This window comes from Lygodium microphyllum, chromosome 30, assembly GCF_053477565.2.
Source record: "Lygodium microphyllum isolate KBCC chromosome 30, Lygodium_microphyllum_v1.1.10, whole genome shotgun sequence".
NCBI classification, from domain to species: domain Eukaryota; kingdom Viridiplantae; phylum Streptophyta; class Polypodiopsida; order Schizaeales; family Lygodiaceae; genus Lygodium; species Lygodium microphyllum.
Window position 1 is genome coordinate 22,669,821 of NC_141164.1, and position 19,480 is coordinate 22,689,300.

Here is a 19,480-nt window from a genome sequence, read left to right on the forward strand (position 1 = left end):
TTAACGCAAGAACTGACACTCAAACTTGTAGAAGGTCAGTAATCCAGGTAGTGAGATAATGTGCTGGTGGATAAAATGGAAGTATTTTATCGCACAACTTGTTTAAGAAGAACGTGACCTACTGATTGTCGTTTAACTTCGAAGAGCCAGTAGTGGCAAACTCGGTTGATAAGCGCTGATATTTGGCCAACTTGACTTTCAGATCATCCCCTTCTTGAATGGAAAACTCTTGAAGCTCAAAATCGATGTTTATATGCCGAGTATGATTTTTGTCCACATAAGGGTCGATGAGATGACTCCAATGTGCTGATGCAAGAGGAAAGTGTTGTAACTGAGAGTGAAACTCAAGAAGTAAACCCTGCATTAGCTCGACATTGGTTGTGGCATTGTGAGCTTTCCATAGACGGATGTAATCAGGGTGGGCTATGTGAGGGTCAAGCATAGGCTCAAGACCAACAACAAGGTCCCAAAGACCCTGAGACTCAAGCACTTGCTGTATATAGTTCGACCAAGGGGTGAAATTTGATTCGTGGAAACGAGTATTATCTGTGAAGGCATTCTTGGTCAAGGCAATAGGAGTGGTAGTGCTTGGAGAAGGTGGATAGGGTGGGTATTGTGGTGAAAAGGAGTACACTTGGGAATGGGTCTCATAGTGCCGACCAAGCATTCGAGAATTGTGCACGGTGGATCCAAATGTGTGCATGGGATGACTAGGCATGGGCATTGTTGCCGCATGAGGACCCAATGGTGAAGGGATAGGGACACATGGAGCAGAGGATGAAAATCCTTGCGTAGGAGTGACCCATGGAAAGTGTGATGATGCACTATAAGGAGAGGTGAAAATCCGTGCATCTGAGAGGTCATGGTGTGCATGTAGTTGGGGATAGTGAGGGGGATGCTTGTAACTAGCCTTCCTCCTCGGATAGGATGGTTAATAACTTGATTAAGCACATTATTTACAGCAATTAACAAATTCACAAAACTGAAAAGTACACTTTACCATATAATCTTGGACATTGGACACCTTGTTGGCCCCAAAACTGGCGCCCCTTTTGGTATTATTTAACTTAATTGAAGAAGAAGTTGATGTACAATGGGATTCTCCCAATCCCTTTCGGTATTCCAACTCCCCTTGCTGTCCAAAATGACCAGTAAGTCTTTAATCTGATTTTCCCCTTGATTCAGGCAATCAATTGGCCTTCACCTGCTTTGATGGAGATGGAAAATGCCCCAAATTCATTATTTGCTGGTCCCTCCCCTTGAATAGGCTAAAAACGTCTTTAGCCCTGTTGAATCCAAGTCTTAGAGCTTCCAATTTTGGCACGCTTCTTGAGGCTGCTGCTAAACCCTAATTTTTGCTGTAGATTAGGGTTTACAGCAGAGAAATCTGAAATTTCTTAGCCTCTGGTGATCTCAATGTTGTAATCTTTGGAGCAAAGTTACAGAAAGGTTGGGAGATGAGAGAGAATGTTGATGAGAGAGAAAATTCAGACTTTCTTTGCGAAGAAATGAAGAAAATCTGTCATTTACTGTTGCTGCCCTGTCTCAGCAGCTTGTAGATGCAAAGAATTGAAGAAAATCAGCCATTTACTGCTGCTGCCCTGTCTCAACGGCCTATAGATGTTGTCACCTGTTGTTGATTGGTCTTCACTTGCCCGTGGTTGCCTCAAAAGGTCCTCGAATGGCTGTAAATCAGACCAATAGCATCTCCTCCTCCTCTCTTGCAGGCTGAATACACTCAAAAGGCCTCTCTCTAGCCTCTAAAGACGTTTTTCAGTCTTGCATGGGTATTTTTGACACGTAACAACCTTCCTTAATGGTTTTTCCAACATTATCCATAATAAATATTAAATTTCAGTCTTTAAATACTGAAAATTAATCTAATAATTATTTTGGTGCCTTGAAAAATAATTTGACTAACCAATAATTGAATTGGCTAGAAAACTTCCATTTCCGAGAGTCTCTACGTCATCTTTGACCATCAAATTGGCATTAGGTACTATTAAACGCCACTTCTCTAGTGTCACCAACTGGTAGAAGAAAGGGCTATTGTGGGTTGCTTTTTGCTACTCCAAGAGATAACACTTGTACCCAAGGTAAAATAGTAGCCTGTAGTAGATCTCTGGTGGTCCACATCGCCAGCCCAATCCGAGTGGCTCTAACCTACAAGAACAAGATCGGCAGCATTTGTACCTGCGGGGTACGAAATCCCTAAGTCTGAGGGCACCCTCAAATATCGAAGAACCCTCAGGATAGCCTACCAATGCGCCTGTTTGGGTTCACTCATAAACCCCGCCAAAAGACCCACAACAAAACAAAGATCAACACGAGTGTTGAGTAGCCAAATCAAGAATCCAATCAACTGACGGTAAGGGAGAATCTGAGTGTGAAGTGGCTTTCCAGTTCGGATCCATAGGAGTAGAAATTGTACGACAAGTCTCCATCTCAAAAGTCACCAAGAGCTCCTGAATGTATCTCTTCTGAGAGATGAAAATCCCCCTCTGAGACTGATAAATCTTGTGACCCAAGAAGAAATGAAGAAGTCCCAAATCAGTCCTTGAACGTCTGATGTAAAGCTGTCTTGGTCTCTTGGACCTTCTGTGCATGATCCCCTGTTGAAATCAAATCATCAACATACAACACAAACAACACATGACCAACCGCAGAAGTGTGCACATAAAGCTGCGGATCGGCCTTGGAGTGCCAATATCCCAACTTTAACTGAAGAAATGAGTTAATCTTCTCGTTCCATGCACACCGAGCCCGCTTGGGGCCATACAAGGGCTTCTTCAACCTGTAAACTTTCCCATCCTAGGATCCAAAGCCAGGAGGTTGCTCAACATAGATCTCCTCCTACAAATCACCATTGAAAAATGCGGACTTCACATCCAACTGATAGATATGCCAATCTCCTATGGCCAGCCAAGGCAAGAACAACTCGAATAGTCGCCATACGAGCAGTGGGGGACAAAAGTATCATGGAAGTTAATGTCTGGGCGTTGAGCAAAACCTTTGGTAACAAGGCGAGCCTTGTGCTTGTCCAAAGAACCATCGCTAATGTACTTGGTCTTGAAGACCCACTTGACACCAATCACCTTTTTGTGAGAGGGACGAGGCACAAGGGACCAAGTGCCATTCCTCTCAATGGCCTCCAACTCGGCTTCCATAGCCTTTCGCCAATGATCAGACTGCAAAGCCTCCTTCATGGAAGTGGGCTCTCGATCTTGCATAACATGGGTCATCAAACAATAGTTAGAGCAAACAAGCTCCGTAGAATGTGCCCGATTCCTCTGTGACCTTTGTGGTCCATCTTGCGGTTCCCACTCCTCAGGGACCCCCTCGATCCTTGAATCGCGAAGTGTGCCATGGGCCCAACAAGGAGGAGGCCATCGCTCCCCATCTGTTGAAGACTCGGGAACATCCACCGGCGGAAGCTCCATGGGGGTGGCTGGTAGAAGGGAAGACTGTGAAGCAAAAGAAAAATCCCCATCAAGAGGCTCTAGCTCCAAAGGAACTGTCTCGAGAGCCCAACTCTCCCTTGGATCACCAAGGACGGGGTGCTTCTCATCCCCTCTTTGGCCAGAACTTCCACGAACCGTACATTTCGGCTCGTGTAGACATCCCGCTTGACGGGATCAAACAGACGATAACCTTGGGACTAGGAGCTGTAGCCAACAAAAACCTGTCTTTGGGAAGCTGCCTTGAACTTGTCCCATTGCGTCTTCGGGATGTGCACATAGGCGTGACACCCAAAGATCTTGAAATAAGAGACATCAGGCGTAGTTTCAAAGTAAGCCTCAAAAGGTGTCATCTTGTCAATGGCCGAAGTGGGAGATTGATTGAGAATGTGAACTACAGTAGCCACGGCCTCGGCCCACAGAAACTGAGGTGTCTATCAGTGCTCCATCATGGTACTCGCCGTCTTGATCACACTTTTATTCTTTCGCTCCAAAATGCCATTCTCTTGAGGAGTGTTGGTGTTAGCAAACTCCTGGTGAATGCCCCTATCTGCACAAAAATGAGCAAATTCATTAGACATGAACGCAAGGTCTTAAGTCGCCAGCTAGATCGGTTCTCCTAAAAGAGAAGCCAATCCTTGAAGTAGAAGAAAGCCTTGGACTTCAATGTCAAGAAATAAGTCCATGTCATCCTGCTATAGTCATCTACGATCAACATGAAGTACAAGCTCCCCTTCAGGGACTTGGTCCTTATCAGGCCACAAAGATCTGTAGATACAAGCTCCATAGGTGAAGTAGACCGGCTCGAAGCTTTGTTGGGAATCGCATCCTGATGCAGTTTCCCGCGAATGCAGGAGACACATGGCTGATGGCTCACCACTATGTTCGGCAAACCTCGGACAAACGATCCTTGCGACGCCTTCCGAAGGTACTTATAGTTCAGGTGGCCAAACCGAGCATGCCATAGCTCGGACTATGTCTGAGAGGTAAGAGCTTTAGAAGACTTCAATTTGTAGATGCCATTCTCCTCATATCTTGAAGAAAGAACCATCCTTGATCCACGATCAAGAACTCGAACAGCATCACTGTCAAACTCCACCATGAGACCAAGAAAACAAATCTTATGGACCGAAAGCAAATGATAACCCAAGCCTGGTACATGTAACACCTCGGAAGTGTGGGTACCACCACGTCCATCTGGAATTAGCTGCATCTCACCCTGCATAGCAATAGACACAGAAGAGTTGTCTCCAATGAGAATCTGCCCATGCGAAGGTCTCAAATGGGCAATACCAATGGAAGAAGGAGTCATGTTCCGTGAGGCACCATTGTCCATGATCCACTCTCGAGCTTGGGGAGCTGTCATTGCAGCATTAGAAGTCTTCGGTGTAGTTCTCAATGACTGCTAAGTGTAGAAAAGCAGTTGATGAGGGTGCAGCCACCGCTTCAGAATCCTTCATGTCCTTGTCTTTGTCGGGGCAATTCTTCTTCCAATGACCGGTCTTACTACAAATATGGCAAGTCGATTCCTTATTCTTGTCCTTCTTGGATTTGTTGTTCTCTTTTCTTTTGGTCCTTTCCCTTCTTCTAAGAGGCTTGACCAACCAAAGCCTCCGATTTGGAAGCATTCTGTCCCTTCAACTGTTCCTCTTGGTCTAAGACCATAGGAACCAACTCTTCCCACCAAAGAGTCGACTTCCGCCCTGATGCAATAAGAGCGGAATAAAAGGTATCAAATCGTGGTGGTAATTGGGACAACAAAGTGATCGCCATGTCTTCGAAGGAAATAGGCTTCCCCGCATTTTAAACCTGCACCTGAAGCTGTCAAAGCTTGTTGATGTGTTCCTGAAGCGAAGAAGACTTATTCGTGGGCAAGGTTTGAATCTGTACCTCCAAAGAAATCCTCTTCATCAAAGTCATCCGGTTATACATCTGGTCGAGCTTCAACCATATCTCTCGAGCCACCGTCAAGTGCTCGATGTGAGCTATCATGACTATAGTGCAAGACAGAAAAAGAAAAGAACGAATCCTAGCATTCAGTTTGTCCCAATGAGATTGGGCCTTGGTCAACTCCGCCCGAGCATCATAAGAGAGTTTGGACTTATCTCTCATTGAGGGCGTGTTAATCTCCTCCATCACAAGTTCCGCCAAATCATAAGACTTCAGAATGGCCAACATCATCACTCGCCAGATGCGGTAATTGTCACCATCTAGCTTCTGATCTGATGGAAGAGCCGGTAGGACAGGCACCTTCCTGTCCATGATCGCATGGAACTCCAAATCAGTCTCTGTAGACATGTCCACTTGCAATGCCTGCACAAACGCAAAATCAGCCCCCTCTAACTGTGTAAACGCAGCCTATTAGTGCTGTTTCCTCTGCTTCCCGATCCTTCTTCAGCCGCCAGAGGCAATGAAAAGGTAAAATCTGCAGTGGAAGGCCTAAAACATAGCCTTCCTTCCCTTTGAAAAGTAATAACCTGCAGCAAATTCACCAGTTGGACTCCTTTCCCGCACGCCCACACTCGCTTCAGCCTTGTTCTGATGCGTAGGCCTTCCGCTTGCCCTCGAATGCTGAAAATGTAGCCTTGTGTCGCGCTGAAATCTCCTCTTCAGGTAGGTTCTGCAATCAGTCAGTCCGATTTCATCGCTCTGATACCATGTCAGAGTGCAACGATGTAGAAGCACAGGACAAAGATTGAGAGAGAGTGAACATAGAGAGAAGAGAGAGAGAGACAGGAGACAATGAAAAGCAGAAAATCTGCAGTGTAGTATGCTGTATAGGAGTGCAGAAATATACACGGGTGCAGAGAAAATATCTGCGTGTGTCTCCGCCTTGAGGACCTCGATCTTCGTCAGCCCACGCCATCAATCACAGCAGGCTGTCTCTGTCAGGTCTCAAGATCAGAATATGTGAGAGTGTGCCACAAACTGACTATAAATAGCCAAGAAAAAATAGTGCCCAGCACCTGTTCGGCTGCAGTAAATGCAGCCAACTGCATAAAATAATGCTAAAAACTGTATGACTGATCAAACTGCTACTGATTAGTTTGCTGCCACATGGCATCTGCGGCAGCTGATGTAGCTCCTACTATGCACTTGCTCTGCTGATGTGGCTCCTCTGCTGTCCGTATTGCTGACGTGGCACTGTGCTGTCCAGGAAAAAGGAATATACGAATTTGACATAAGGCCTAGTTGTGACGAAGGAGATGGATTGCCAGATGCGTCGAATGTCGTGGTCCCTCCAAGATCAAAGAGATGGCTAGTCTCACCAATTGATCCAAATGGAGTAGTAGCACTCGTTGGAGGAGTGTAAACCGAACTGTACGTGATGCGCAAGGACTCCTAAAACTCTTCATTTGTAAGGTGACCAAAAAAAGAAAAAGAAGACGGTGAAGGTGAAGGTGTGCCTATCTCCTCCTCGAGATCATAATGCCTTCTTAGAGTCTCCAATGATGGAGAATTGTGATAGGGCATGATAGGATCCTTAGAAGAAGGCGTCTGTCGGACCAGCTTTGATACTATATGAAGATATGCTAGGGTTTGCATTGAGGAAACACATGTACGACCAATATTGAAACACAAAGACTTAGATAGAGATAGACAAAACTCAAACCCTAAACGAAAAATGCAAAATCCAAAAACTTAAAACTCAAACATAGAGACAAGCACACAGTGAAGAAACTTTGAAGTGAATGAATGTTGTAAATGAATGTAAGAGTGTACAAAATGCCTAAGGGTAGAGCAATGAAGTGCCACAGAGTGACATCCATCGAGACAGATCCCAAGTGCAGTAACCACCAATCAGAGATGAGACAGTGCTGAATGATGAAGGGCAGCAGGGTGGTCATCAAAATAGAGCAGTTGGAGGTTGAAATCTAGTAAACGCAACAGCTACCACCAAAGGAAGGTTGAAAATTGATCACCCAAGGCAGAGAACTATTAGGTGACAACAAAAGAGGGTTTGCTAATGTAGATGGCCTGCTAGACAGCAAAAGCGCAAGTACTGGACCCAGTGGGAGAGATGGCAGCTTGTTGCCTGGCACTAGATGCTGAAAACACAGGTTGATCAAGTGCTATGATGACAAGCAGATGGAGACCTCCAAACAAGAAGGGAATGGTTGAAAACAGGTCGCCTAGGGCTGGATAGTGATAGGCTGTAGTCGGTGATGGCTGCACAGCAGATGGTAGGTGACTGATGGCTGAAATCTGCACGGTAGAGTGAGAAACCTGCACAAAAGGATGAGGCTGAATGGTGGGCGACCTGTCTATTTATAGAGATGTTGACGGGTGCCCCAAAAATCAGGGTTTTGGGGGACCATTGAAACTCTCTCAAACTGTACACCAAATTTGCATTTTTCATTAATTAAGCATGTTTTGGGGCTGCTTAAAGATCTAATTAGCTATAAAGCATGTTTTACCTTAACAGTGTGTACTATCTTTCTTCTAACCTACTTTGTGGATCCACCATAACTTGTGACCAGTCATAAGTGGCTAGCTCCAATGTACGTTTCTAAATATATAGTAATTACAAAATAAACAAATTCAATAGATAATTGATTTGTGCAAACTAATATTATGTTGTTACAATAGCAATGTATTATGTTGTTACAATAGCAATGTCAAAGGGGCTCTTCAAACCAAGTCATTAGGCTGAGAGGACCATGTGACAGTGGGAGCAGCACTCGGGAACTGAGATATCCTCCACGAAGGGGTGTGGACAATAGTGGAGGTTAGAGTGCTGAAGTTAGCTGGCTAGAATGAAAGGGATTAAGGATTCACAAACACAAGACTCCTATTTAGTGAGGATTGGGGGTGCGTTTGTCCTATTGTAAAAAATTAGCCATTTACTATTGGTAATTTTGCGATAATTGCTTTTTGGGGCTGTTTTAAGGAGGCAAAATTAGAGGCTATGCACCGTAAATATGACTGAGTACAATCCCTAATATCAGTGGCTTAACAGCAGCAGCAGTCCAGAAGGCTTTATTGATGTCTGATGATGATGGCATTGTTTTTGCAGTGTACATAGTTCAGCAGGCTGAAAATACAGATCTGGCTTAGTGCAAGTGCTGGAGAGGGTTGTGATCAGCTGGCCGGCATCTAGGAACACGAAACACAGCACCTGCTGGATCAATGTGGCAGCAGTCACAGCAGATCTTCCATTGATGACGATGTCCTCCACGTGGCACCTGCAGGTAGATGGTGAAGATAGGCTCAGGAATGACCAAAAGCTCCTCTATATGGGGTGTGCGAAGTAGTGTGACGGTGTAGGCCGATGATTGTACAGCAACAGATGCACAAGCGTTGACTCTATTTGTAGGGGATATTCATGCATTTGTCCTACTGTTCAAAAATGAAGCCATGTAATTTTTGATAAATCAGCATTAAATGCTTTTTGAGACTGTTTTAAGGAGAACTAATTAGGGATTAATGCAATGTAATTAAGTATTAATGCAAATCCTGTAGCATGGTCACCATGAAAAGTGTTTCAGTGGGCATGAAACTCGAAACACATTTCACTAATGAAACGTTTTGGTATGCAATGTTTCACATATTTGACTCATTCCAAGGGAAAAAAGCAATTTCTATCAAAAACCTGCTAAATATATGTACTTTGAATGTGTTATTTTGCTGTTTCATGTGGCATTTCACTTGGCACCTACCCAAGTGTGAAACATTTCGTGCTGAAACACAACGTTTCGGGCATGAAACGTTTCAAGGGTGAAACACTTGGCGGTTACCTTGCCCTGTAGTGGCTCAACACAAAACTTGTACTCTCTGCCAACTTACTGGTCCTTTGAAGTTGTGAGAGTGCACAAAGGAGACCCTCCATGATCATGTTCCGTGTTTTTCACCCTTTGGTGTAGCCTAACTGGCCACCCTTTGAGCAGGTAGCTGCCCATCTTTGACTGCTCTTAGTCTTGCAATTCTGTACTTAGATCTGACACCCTGGGCCTGCAATCTCTGCCCAGCGGCCATCTCTTTTGGGTCGAACCTAGTAACATCTGGCAGCCCCTAAACAAGCCACTGCAGGCCTCTGATTGGCCACCTTTGACATGATGGGTTGGCTGCCAATCTCAGGTCTTTCAAGCAGTCTTGTTAGGCCTGCAATGACACCTCTAGTCAGCTACCTTCTCTTGAAATTGGATGAGAATCATTTGGCGCATTGGAACTTTTCGAACCTGAAATTCACAAGTGAGCAGCTGTGCTATGCAAGTATCCAGCAGATATGCCTGCTACGAAGTAGCCACCATCAGCTTCAGTTCTCAACTGACAACTCTTCGAACCCTCCCAAATTGTCCCATACCATCCAGCTGAGAGAAAGGATGGAACCATGAGGGAGTGTCAGAAACCAGCTGATGTATTTCGCCCTTTCTGAACCTAGTTGTCGTATTGGGTCCATCCCAACAAACTGTGGCTTTGTTACCACTATTAAGGCCACGCTTGAATCAATGGATCAGCCTTAACAACCCTAACATGACAGGAAAGAAACACTCAGCCCACTTGTTTGAGATCTATACCCACAGATTAAGATAATGATACTCCAATTCTACTATTCCATACAAGGATTAGCAATTCTAGTCAAAGAGGACAGATAATAATGTTTCAATTCTATTAATTTATACAAGAATTAGCAATTCTGGTCAATGGGGACAGATTATTGTTCACATTTCCAAACTTGGAAGGACTTAGAAATGCTCAAGTAAAAACAAATGCATAAACTAACTTAAGGAACACAAGTAAATTGAGTTCTCATATATCTACAGCTTTTGCAGAAACTACATTGTTATCAGGGTGCATGACATTTTCATGTATAGAAAAACTGGTATGTTTTTTGAACTAATTTGGAAAGCTTGAATTGGAGTAAGTTAATTCCAAAATTTTGGAAATTAGGATTAGGTAATTGGCAAATTTTTAGAGTTGGGAATAGTCTAAAATTGAGTTGCAAAATTGGGATTTCAGTATTGGAGAGTCGAGATCTGGATGGTGTGAAAATATATTTGAATCAGAGGGCAAAGTACATTCCTTCCTGCTAATTGTGAACACTCTGATATCAGATTCCTGTCAGCAGGATGTTGAAAGCATTATGCAGTATAGTTTGTGTTTGTTGACATGGTTCTTTGTTCATGTTTTACTTGGAGATTATTTTTTCACAACGGTTTAAGGCGAATATGGTGCAATTCAACAAATATTAAAAAGACTGAAAAGTTTCTACTTCTATGGTCTGTATTTACAGGCATTTGAACACAGTAGAAGATTCTTTGGTTCGCACTAAATGGCTTAAATGTAAGAAGGATCTTGCAGAAGAAGTAGAAGTTGTCAAACAGCTAGATGCTGAAAGACAAGCTTTCAAAGATGGCCCTGGATCTTTTCGTCCAGTTCCATCTCATGGAACGTCTAAAGCTTTTATGTTCACAGCAGTTGACGAATATTCTTCTGGAATGTCTGAAGATCCTGATGTTTGGAGAGCTCCTGGAAGAGATCCTCAACAGCAGTATGGGAGCCGTAGGCCAACTAAAGCTGGTCAAATGAATACAGCAAGACGTGGTAATCAGGATGGAGACAGCAGAGCTCCTTCCTGGGCTCGTAGCTCACAAGTCAAAGGATCTGGCCGGGGTTCTAAAAATACTTCTGGTCCATCTGGCAGGCCAACCAGTGCAGGGGCTCGTGCGGGGAATACCTCTGGTCAAGTGGGGAAAAAAACGTCCGGAAAGACCCCAAATAAAAGAGACTCTTTGGTATGCTCATAGCAGTGTTTCTGTGGTCATTTAAACAAACTGTTAGCAATCTTTGCATGACGATATTCTGCATGGAATTTGTAATTTTCTTTTTGAAGCTTATTTGCTGGCCGTTGAGTAACTGCTGCCTTATCCTGTATAAGTACGATGTTCAATGTATTCATTTCCAGTTGTGTTTCTCTGAAAGGAGGGGTAATGCATGTTAGTTGTTTGTATTTTGCACTGTCAACCTTGGAGTTAGCATGTGCCAGCTTGTCCTTAAGTCCACAGCACTCAGGACATCGAGCTCTACTGCAGTCCAAAGCAGGTGGGATGGATTTTACCCCGATGGTGATCCATCAAATATTCGGGATTGCAATCTCTGTGATAATCCTATTTAAATTCCCACACAAAGGGCTCAAAACCCAGGTGGCTGCTATTTGAATTTCTACCACAGCCAGCACATACGAGCTGATCCCTAGTTTGTTGGTTCTATTGTGCATGCACATTCATTTTTACTATGTGTAGAAAGTGAAAAGAAGATACACAGGTTGGCCCTTCAGAGGAGTGACTGTGGTGTAATGTTGTTCAGGGGAAGATCTACAGTGTGGAATATAGAACTGGACAGGAGGGCCATCCACCATAGAAATTGAGTAAATAAGCAATAACATACACCCTCCTTCTACATGGAAGCTATCTTAAAATTGAGCTTTGATGTATGCAGTATCCATATTGCAAGGATGAGAGAGGTATTGTACATACCTTTTATGAAGCACATCATGTGCAGACTGAGGATCAAGCTCCATTTCTGTAGGGACCTCTGACAAATAAGGTACTCTCAAAGCTGTAGTATCGTCTGTGAAGAGAGAGTCACTGTATTTAAAAGAAATTAATCTTGGTACCTGACCTTTCTTGAATTCCACTCATTGCTGATTATAATGCAAGGCAATGGGCTTTGGTACCAAAGGGGGTTGACCTTGTAACGATGGGTGCATTTGCTGCCTTCACCACATGCTGTCCAAGGATTGGCTGCCTTGAGATTATTTTTCTGTATTGTATTAGTTTCTTGAGCCTTAGGATGCAGGAGAGCAGCTAAATCCTTTCAAGGCAAGGTATCTTCCCTTACCCTACATTGTCTTCCTCTGTTACTGTCTTCTGTTGTTCATACATGACCCTCATGAATTTGATTGAAATAGTCCTTGTGCACATTTTGTGACATACATTTGGAAATACGTTAAGCGAGTTTTGTATTGAATAGCTACTCAAAATTGAAGCCCACTGTTGAAATAGATCTGTATGGGGATATTAATGTTGCACAGTAGACAAACCCTTATGTTTGCATGTGCGGTAAGTTACTCTTACTTAGGAACATTTAAGATCCTTCTAAGAAGCACACATTCACATCAATCCTCTTAAAAAACATTAGTTTGAAATTGACATGTTTCATGGTCTCTTCTCGTAGGCATTTACTAACCAGATTAGATGGCAGTTCAGTGGTGGACCCTTTGGAACCAAATCAATTGTACGATCCTAGACTCCTTTAGGAGGCAACTCTTTCAGAAATGCGTCTATGAACAATTGTTAAAGGTCTGTGTGAAAGTTAGCCTCTGCTTATTCTTGGGTTCTTTAGGCACCTACCGGCTAGAGTCCTTTAGGAGGCAACTCTTCGAGAAGTGCATCTACGAACAATTATTAAAGGTCTGCAGGAAAGTTAGCCTCTGCTTATTTTCAGAATATTCTGGGCTTCTTTATGCAACAACTGACAGTTTTGTGTTCTTATTTTCCTTTAATAAAGCCAGATTTTTCTTTCCTTTTAATAAAGACTAACTATGACAACTAAATCTCCCTGTTGCTTTTGTGAGTTTCACATGGCTTACAAGTGGAATTTAATTCCCATAATGTCCTACATCAATTGCTGTTCTTGTATCTCTATCGATCAGCTGATTTTTGTCATATTCTGGCTTCAGTCTTTCAAAGCCTAGGCTGTCCAATGATGGGACCACAATGAATGCTGTACAATGCTGGCACCACAATGAGGCTTGAGCTGTTTAATGATGAAAGCTGTGCAATGATGGCTCCTCATTCTGGGTTTTCTTGCAAAAAGCAAGCTCAAACCATCGAGTGAAGCTGAGGGCTCTTGTAACATGCACATATAAGGATTATTTATGGTCTTCTCTCATACATTGAACTGCTCAAGCTGCTTCTCATGAGCCACTATAGGACTAAGTGGATTAAGGCACTTTACTTGCACCTGGCACCAAAGTTGTAGGATATATTCCACTGCTGGTACAAGTTTTATTGGTCCCAACGCAAATCACTAGGGAACAAACTATTCAATTTTGTCCCCTTTTCGTCTTTGAAGAAGCTGGATGATCCTCATGTTTTTCTTCTTCTCTACTGGGATATTTGAGGGGAACGAGGAATCTTTCTCCATTCCATGAACTGCTAGGTTCTGTATCGAACAAGGAAGCCTTCAATCACTGATCCATTCTTGCTGGGTGACGAATCAAAATCAAAAAGATAGTAAATTTACTAATTTTTCAATGTTCTTGTACAGGATAGTGAGATTCGTTTGTAAATAATCACATATTAGGCATCACTTAAGTCTTTAAATTATAAAGCTATGCATCCAAACCTTAAGCTATGTGCACATTCATCAAGAAGACATCTTGTTTTGTGTATTTAGTATACTCAATGCCTAGTGACACATTGACTATCTTATTGCTATTTGCCTTCTGGATACGATAGTTTTTCCTATGCATGCAAGCCTGCTTGAAGGTCTTTTTGAGTTTTAAGTACCACAATCTTTGATACTAGTGGATTACTGGCACTAGTGTGATGGGATGCTAATCATTTGTTAGCTCACATATTACCACTGTAAGATTTCATTGTTGATCAGCTAATTATGACCATTTTGGAGTTGTTTGTCATGTAGGGTGGGGCTGATGACGAAGATGGGAGGTCGAGGAAAGGGCGTTATGAAGGTCCTGATCAGGAATTAGCAGCTATGCTTGAGAGGGATGTGCTGGAGACAAGTCCAGGTGTGAGGTGGGATGATATTGCAGGCCTAACGGAAGCAAAGCGTCTTTTGGAAGAGGCTGTTGTGCTGCCACTGTGGATGCCAGAGTACTTTCAGGTAGGATGCAAACCTGTCTTCATCCATATCTCAGTTCATATTTGCTGTCTCATCTGCATAAGTATACAGGATACTGCATCCCTCAGTTCTGACATATGCTCCTATCAAGCCAAAGTTGAACTTCTTCGACAATGCAGAGGCACAAAGTCTTCCTTTACTGAAAACAAATCTAGTAGAGGTCACAAAAAAGCCTAGGTGTATTACATCATCATCCAAAGGGAACTTACTTCTCTGTGTAATGACACAGTTTTGGTAAATTATGTCCTGTTCTTGTCCTTCATTCCATCTGATTGTGTGGTACTTGAGAGTTGACTCACTCTGCCCTTTCCATTTCTTTGCCTTTCATAAGACTTTGAGTGCAATTTGTTTTAAGATTGGTTATGTTCTGAAAAGAAATTATATCTTGTAGGCATGGAAGTTCCACAGAATTGAAATTAGTCGATGGCAATGGGGGACTGTTGTCAGCAACATCTCACATAACTTCGGCAAGACAGGACAATTTAGTTGATGGTGGACTTGCAGCAGATTTGAACTTGATCTTTCAATTATTCAATTGCTGATAAAATGTTATGTAGATAATCAGAATTATTATATCTAATTTGTGGGCATTTGCTTGGTGCTAATGATTGGCTAGGATGTGAAGAAATACCCTGACACAGAAACACAAATAACACCGTACGACAAAGCACAGACTGATGGAATAACATAGTTAGGGTTAGGGTAACTCGGAGACAATGAACACAGAGAATAAATGAAGTGATATGATTATTGAATATACAATGCTCATACAGCAAACACACTATGTAGTGAATGAATATTGTACCTCGAACTCGTGTATCTCAAGGATCAGGGTAGGGGTAATGAGCTAGAGAGTGTGTTGTACTCCGAATGGATCCCGAATCGCAGCAAGGCAGCCTCGGGATGTTGAATACCAGCAAACGCAGCCAAGGAAGGTTGGATCTGATGTAGACGGCAGTGAGGAGAGAGAAAGGCTAAAAATGCAAGTGAGGAGAGAGAAAGACTAAAAACGCAGGCTGCAAGAGAGAGAAAACAGCAAACGTAGGTTGCAGGAGAGAGAAAGACTAAAAATGTAGGAAAAACCAGGAGTAGCAGGCAGCATGCTGAAATAAGCTCCAAATAGTGTGTGGTAGGTTGGAAATAGGCGCGAGACTGTTGTAGACAGCAATGGCTAGTTTGGACTGTGATATCCTCCACGTTTGGGGTATGGGCAGCAAGCTGAAATACTTGAAATCTGCAAAAACGAGATTAAGGCTAAAAACACAAGAAAAACTAGCAACAATAGATAACATGCTGAAATAAGCTTCGAATAGTGTGTGCTAGGCTGGAAACAGGTGTGAGACTATTGTAGACAGCAATGGCGAGCTTGGACTGTGATATCCTCCACGTCCGGGGTGTGGGCAGCAAGCGGGAATGCCTGAAATTTGCAAAAACGAGATTAAGGTTGAATGGAGGGAAGCATATCTATTTATAGAAAGTTTGGGCCCTCCCAAGTGGGTTTGTGCTTATGGGATACAGACATTCTCTAGGAACGCATTTCTTTTTAAATAAACAAGGTTTCTTCCTTAATTAAGTATGTTTTGGGATTGTTTAAGTGAGGCAAATGCATTTTTAGCTCAATAGCCCCTCTCAAGCCCAACAAAGAAAAAAAACCTTTTATCTTTTATCCTAAGGCGTTTCATCCCAAAGTAGCCAGAGCATCAAATAAAGGGTGCGCGTTGGTTGTCAAGTGGCCTACTAAGGCTACATAGATGATGGATATCATACCAAGGAAGCCCAAGTGATCACCCTAGAGAGACTAGGGCATCGGATAAAGGGTAAAAGTCGGCTATTCAGTGGCCTACTAAGTCTTGCAAAGATGGGTGGAATCAACTATAGACTTTTTTCTCTTTTTTTTGAGGATATTGTGGTTTTGATAGATTTAATAGTAAGTGAGGGTTTGAAATCAGTTGTCGTTCTATTGAGTATCTGTGTCCCAAACGGGAGAGTGATAAGGGATGGTCAGACCCAGACTTCACAAAACAAGTATACTATCTCTACTATTGTTGGGAGTCCATAAAAAAGAAAAATGACTAAGGTGTGGGTGACACAAATATAGCAAAGATGTGAAGCAAGCAAAACAAACAAAGCAAGGAAACAAGCTATGGAGAACTGCCTTGGAGATTGCCATGTGCAATGCCACGAATATGATGGATCTAGAGTCGACCACTCCAAAAGAACGAAAAGGGATAAATGTGCATAGATGCATGCTTACATGAATAGAAGGCCAATACATGGGGTAATGCAAAGGGAGATGCAAGATGTTATGCTCACGTAAAATGCACTGTAATGGTACTACCTGGACAGTGCCCTCCTAGGGAAATTGTTCACTTGTCCAAGTGCTCTTTTACAATCATGTCATCCTAATAGTACAGATGAAGTTACGAATGTTCATAAGTACAATACAAAAGAATAAATGAATGAAAAAACTGTAAGCATCATCACTGTCACTATTAAGAGAAGTCGCGTCCTCTCAAACTGAAAGGGAAATCATCCTCTCCTCGTCAGTTTGAAGAAGTAGGGGAGGGTGTATCTAAGCTGATCCTGGGTAGAAGGTACTGAAGAATCGGCCGGTTGATCGCTTTGGTCAAAATGTTTGCAAAATTGTTTGATGAAGGCACAAACTCTAGGCGGATAGTGCCTAACTCAACCTACTCTCTGGAAAAGTGGAAGTGGACTCCCACATGTCGTGTCCTTGGTGTGATGATTGGATTGCTTGCAAGGACAATGACACTTTGGTTGTCGCAATAGACAGTGGTGGGAGAGCCACAAGGGAAGTGAAGCGCCGCAAGTAAGCTCCTCAGATAGATGGCCTCGGTGGTGCCATGGAAGAGAGCCTTATACTCAGCCTTGACCGTAGAAGCTACCACCATCTCTTTCTTATGGTTGGACCAAGAGATGGGATCCGTGCCCAAGGTAAAGAGGTAGCCACAATGGGATCGTTGGGTGTCAAGATCTCCTGTCTAATCAAAATCAGTGTACCCTTACAAACATAAACCAGAACCATAAGTGAAGCCATAACAATAAGTGCATCGTAAACAACGCAACACATGAAGACATGCAATCCAATGCGACATCCTAGGTGCTGTGAAATACTGATTGAGAATGCTGATTGAGGAAGCTAAGTCTAGCCTAGTATAAATTAGCCAAATAAGTTTTCCTATTTTATCATGAGGTGTGTGTGTATGTACGATACCTGAAGACTTTGAAGTGGTATATGACAGGCCGAGAGCCATAGAATGGCTCGTATGGGGTCTTTTGAGGAAGAGCCATAGGGGGGTATCCGCAGTGTTAGCAGCCTTAACCTAAAGGCGCTTAGGGAGCTCTGCTGCAAATAGCCTAAAGTGTGTCATTTTCATGATTGTCCGGTTCCGATGCTCTACGACTTGATTCTGAGAGGGAGAGTTGGTAGAGGTGAGCTGGCGAGAGATGCCATGCTTCTGTAGAAACTCAGAAAACTCGTGGGAGATGAACTCCCCACTGCTATCACTCCTCATGCAACCAACATGACAACCCGTCTGGTTATGAATCAACAGTACCCAAGTAGAGAAATATGTGAAAGCATCGGACTTATGCTTGAGGAAGTATACCCATATGCATCTCGAATGATCATTTACTATAAAAAAGAAGTACAACACCCTGTTTAAGGCGGCAGTGCATGTGGGCCCATAAAGATCAACCTGAATCTAAGAGGTGCCTCAGCTCCATGTGTAGACTGTGTCGAGAGAATGGGGTACGATGTTGCTTTCCAAGATGACATGCTTTACAGACATCTCGGTCTAGCTTGAGGTGAGGAAGGCTGTCAACCATCTCTGGGCGAGACAACTCATAAAGAGAGTCATAGCCAAGATGCCCTAGGCGGAAATGCCAAAGACGCTCATTGTTCGTAGGCTCTTGAGATACGGCTAATGCCTAGAAACTATGGAACACGGAGCCCTCGGCTGTTGGCTCGGTAAGAAAATGGGTCATGTGGTATAGGCCATTAGGTTGGGCCTCACCGCGAGCAATCACTAAACCAGTGTGAGACTCTAGAACCTTGACTGTGGTTGTTGTAAAGAAAACTACTCGCCCCAATTGGCAAAGTTGCTAAACGAATAATAAGTTCACTCCAAGCTGAGGGACATCGTATACATTGTCCAACGAAGCCAGATCTGAACCCTTGTCAATGACAAAATTGATACAACCTTGAGCCCGGATCTTGATCGAGAAGTTGTTTTCTACGTAGACACGCCCGACCACAGGGGCTCAAGTACGGAAGATGTCCTCTATAGGAGTCATGTGATGTGTAGCTCCACTGTCCACAATCCAAACATGTGTTGATGTCCTCGGCTATAACGAGTGGGCCTTTGCGGTAACCTCGTTGGGAGGCAATCCACAGATGTGGACGAGACTCGTATCGGATGTCTCTATGGAGACGACATGGGCCTTTGCAGACTAGCCAAACAAGCCCTCTGGAGTTGAGAATGTTGTCGACTGAGATGGCTAACTGGTGGAGTGTGGATCTGACCTTTTCATTGCCCCTTGCTATCACCTTGCCTCCCCTGAGGGGGGTTGTCCGATTGAGGGGCAGGGGTCTGTGACTTGGGTTTTGGTGCTGTGCCTCTTACCTTTGATTGACACTCCGCGTCAAAATGACAGCCTTTTGATAATGTAAATAATACCTATTCTTCTTAGGTACATTCTACTAGTCGGAGACTAGGAGTTTCCTTGTGATTCCCCTGCTTGTTTTTGATTTTGATTTTGATTTGGTTTACCCCTCCCTTGCTACCCCTGATGAGAATGAGCAACAAGAGCATGCTCTGTGGGATTATTCATATGAAATTGATCGAATAGTCGTGCCTAACGCAATAGCTAACATTCGAATTCGTAGAATGTGGGTCAATTGAACAGAGAAACCACTTACTGCACTAAATTGAAGTACTTATGTAGCAGTTGTCGAGAAACCCTTCACCCGCAGTTTGCGTTTTTGTGTTTTGCGTTTAGGGTTTGCAGCTCCAAAAAGGGGCGTCATCCTCGACTGATTGTGCCTATTTATAGGCCACTCTCTCATTCATTCCTTATGACTGATTGATTCAGGCCGACACCCCTTCTCTCCAGCCTCTCCACTACCCTCA

The 19,480-nt window shown here is 43.4% G+C and overlaps 1 protein-coding gene across 2 annotated transcripts in view; it reads left to right on the top strand.

The window, feature by feature from the left end:
- ERH3 (P-loop containing nucleoside triphosphate hydrolases superfamily protein) overlaps positions 1–19,480 on the top strand; it is a 67,843-nt gene that overhangs the window by 12,308 nt on the left and 36,055 nt on the right. Inside the window, exons 2-4 of one of the 2 annotated variants that reach the window (XM_087673457.1) lie at positions 8,476–8,650; positions 10,693–11,194; positions 14,109–14,309. In XM_087673457.1, coding sequence (XP_087529583.1) covers positions 10,865–11,194; positions 14,109–14,309 — 531 coding nt within the window. In that variant the 5' untranslated portion in view covers positions 8,476–8,650; positions 10,693–10,864. The remainder of the gene's footprint in view (positions 1–8,475; positions 8,651–10,692; positions 11,195–14,108; positions 14,310–19,480) is intronic. The other variant, XM_087673456.1, reaches the window with a different exon arrangement.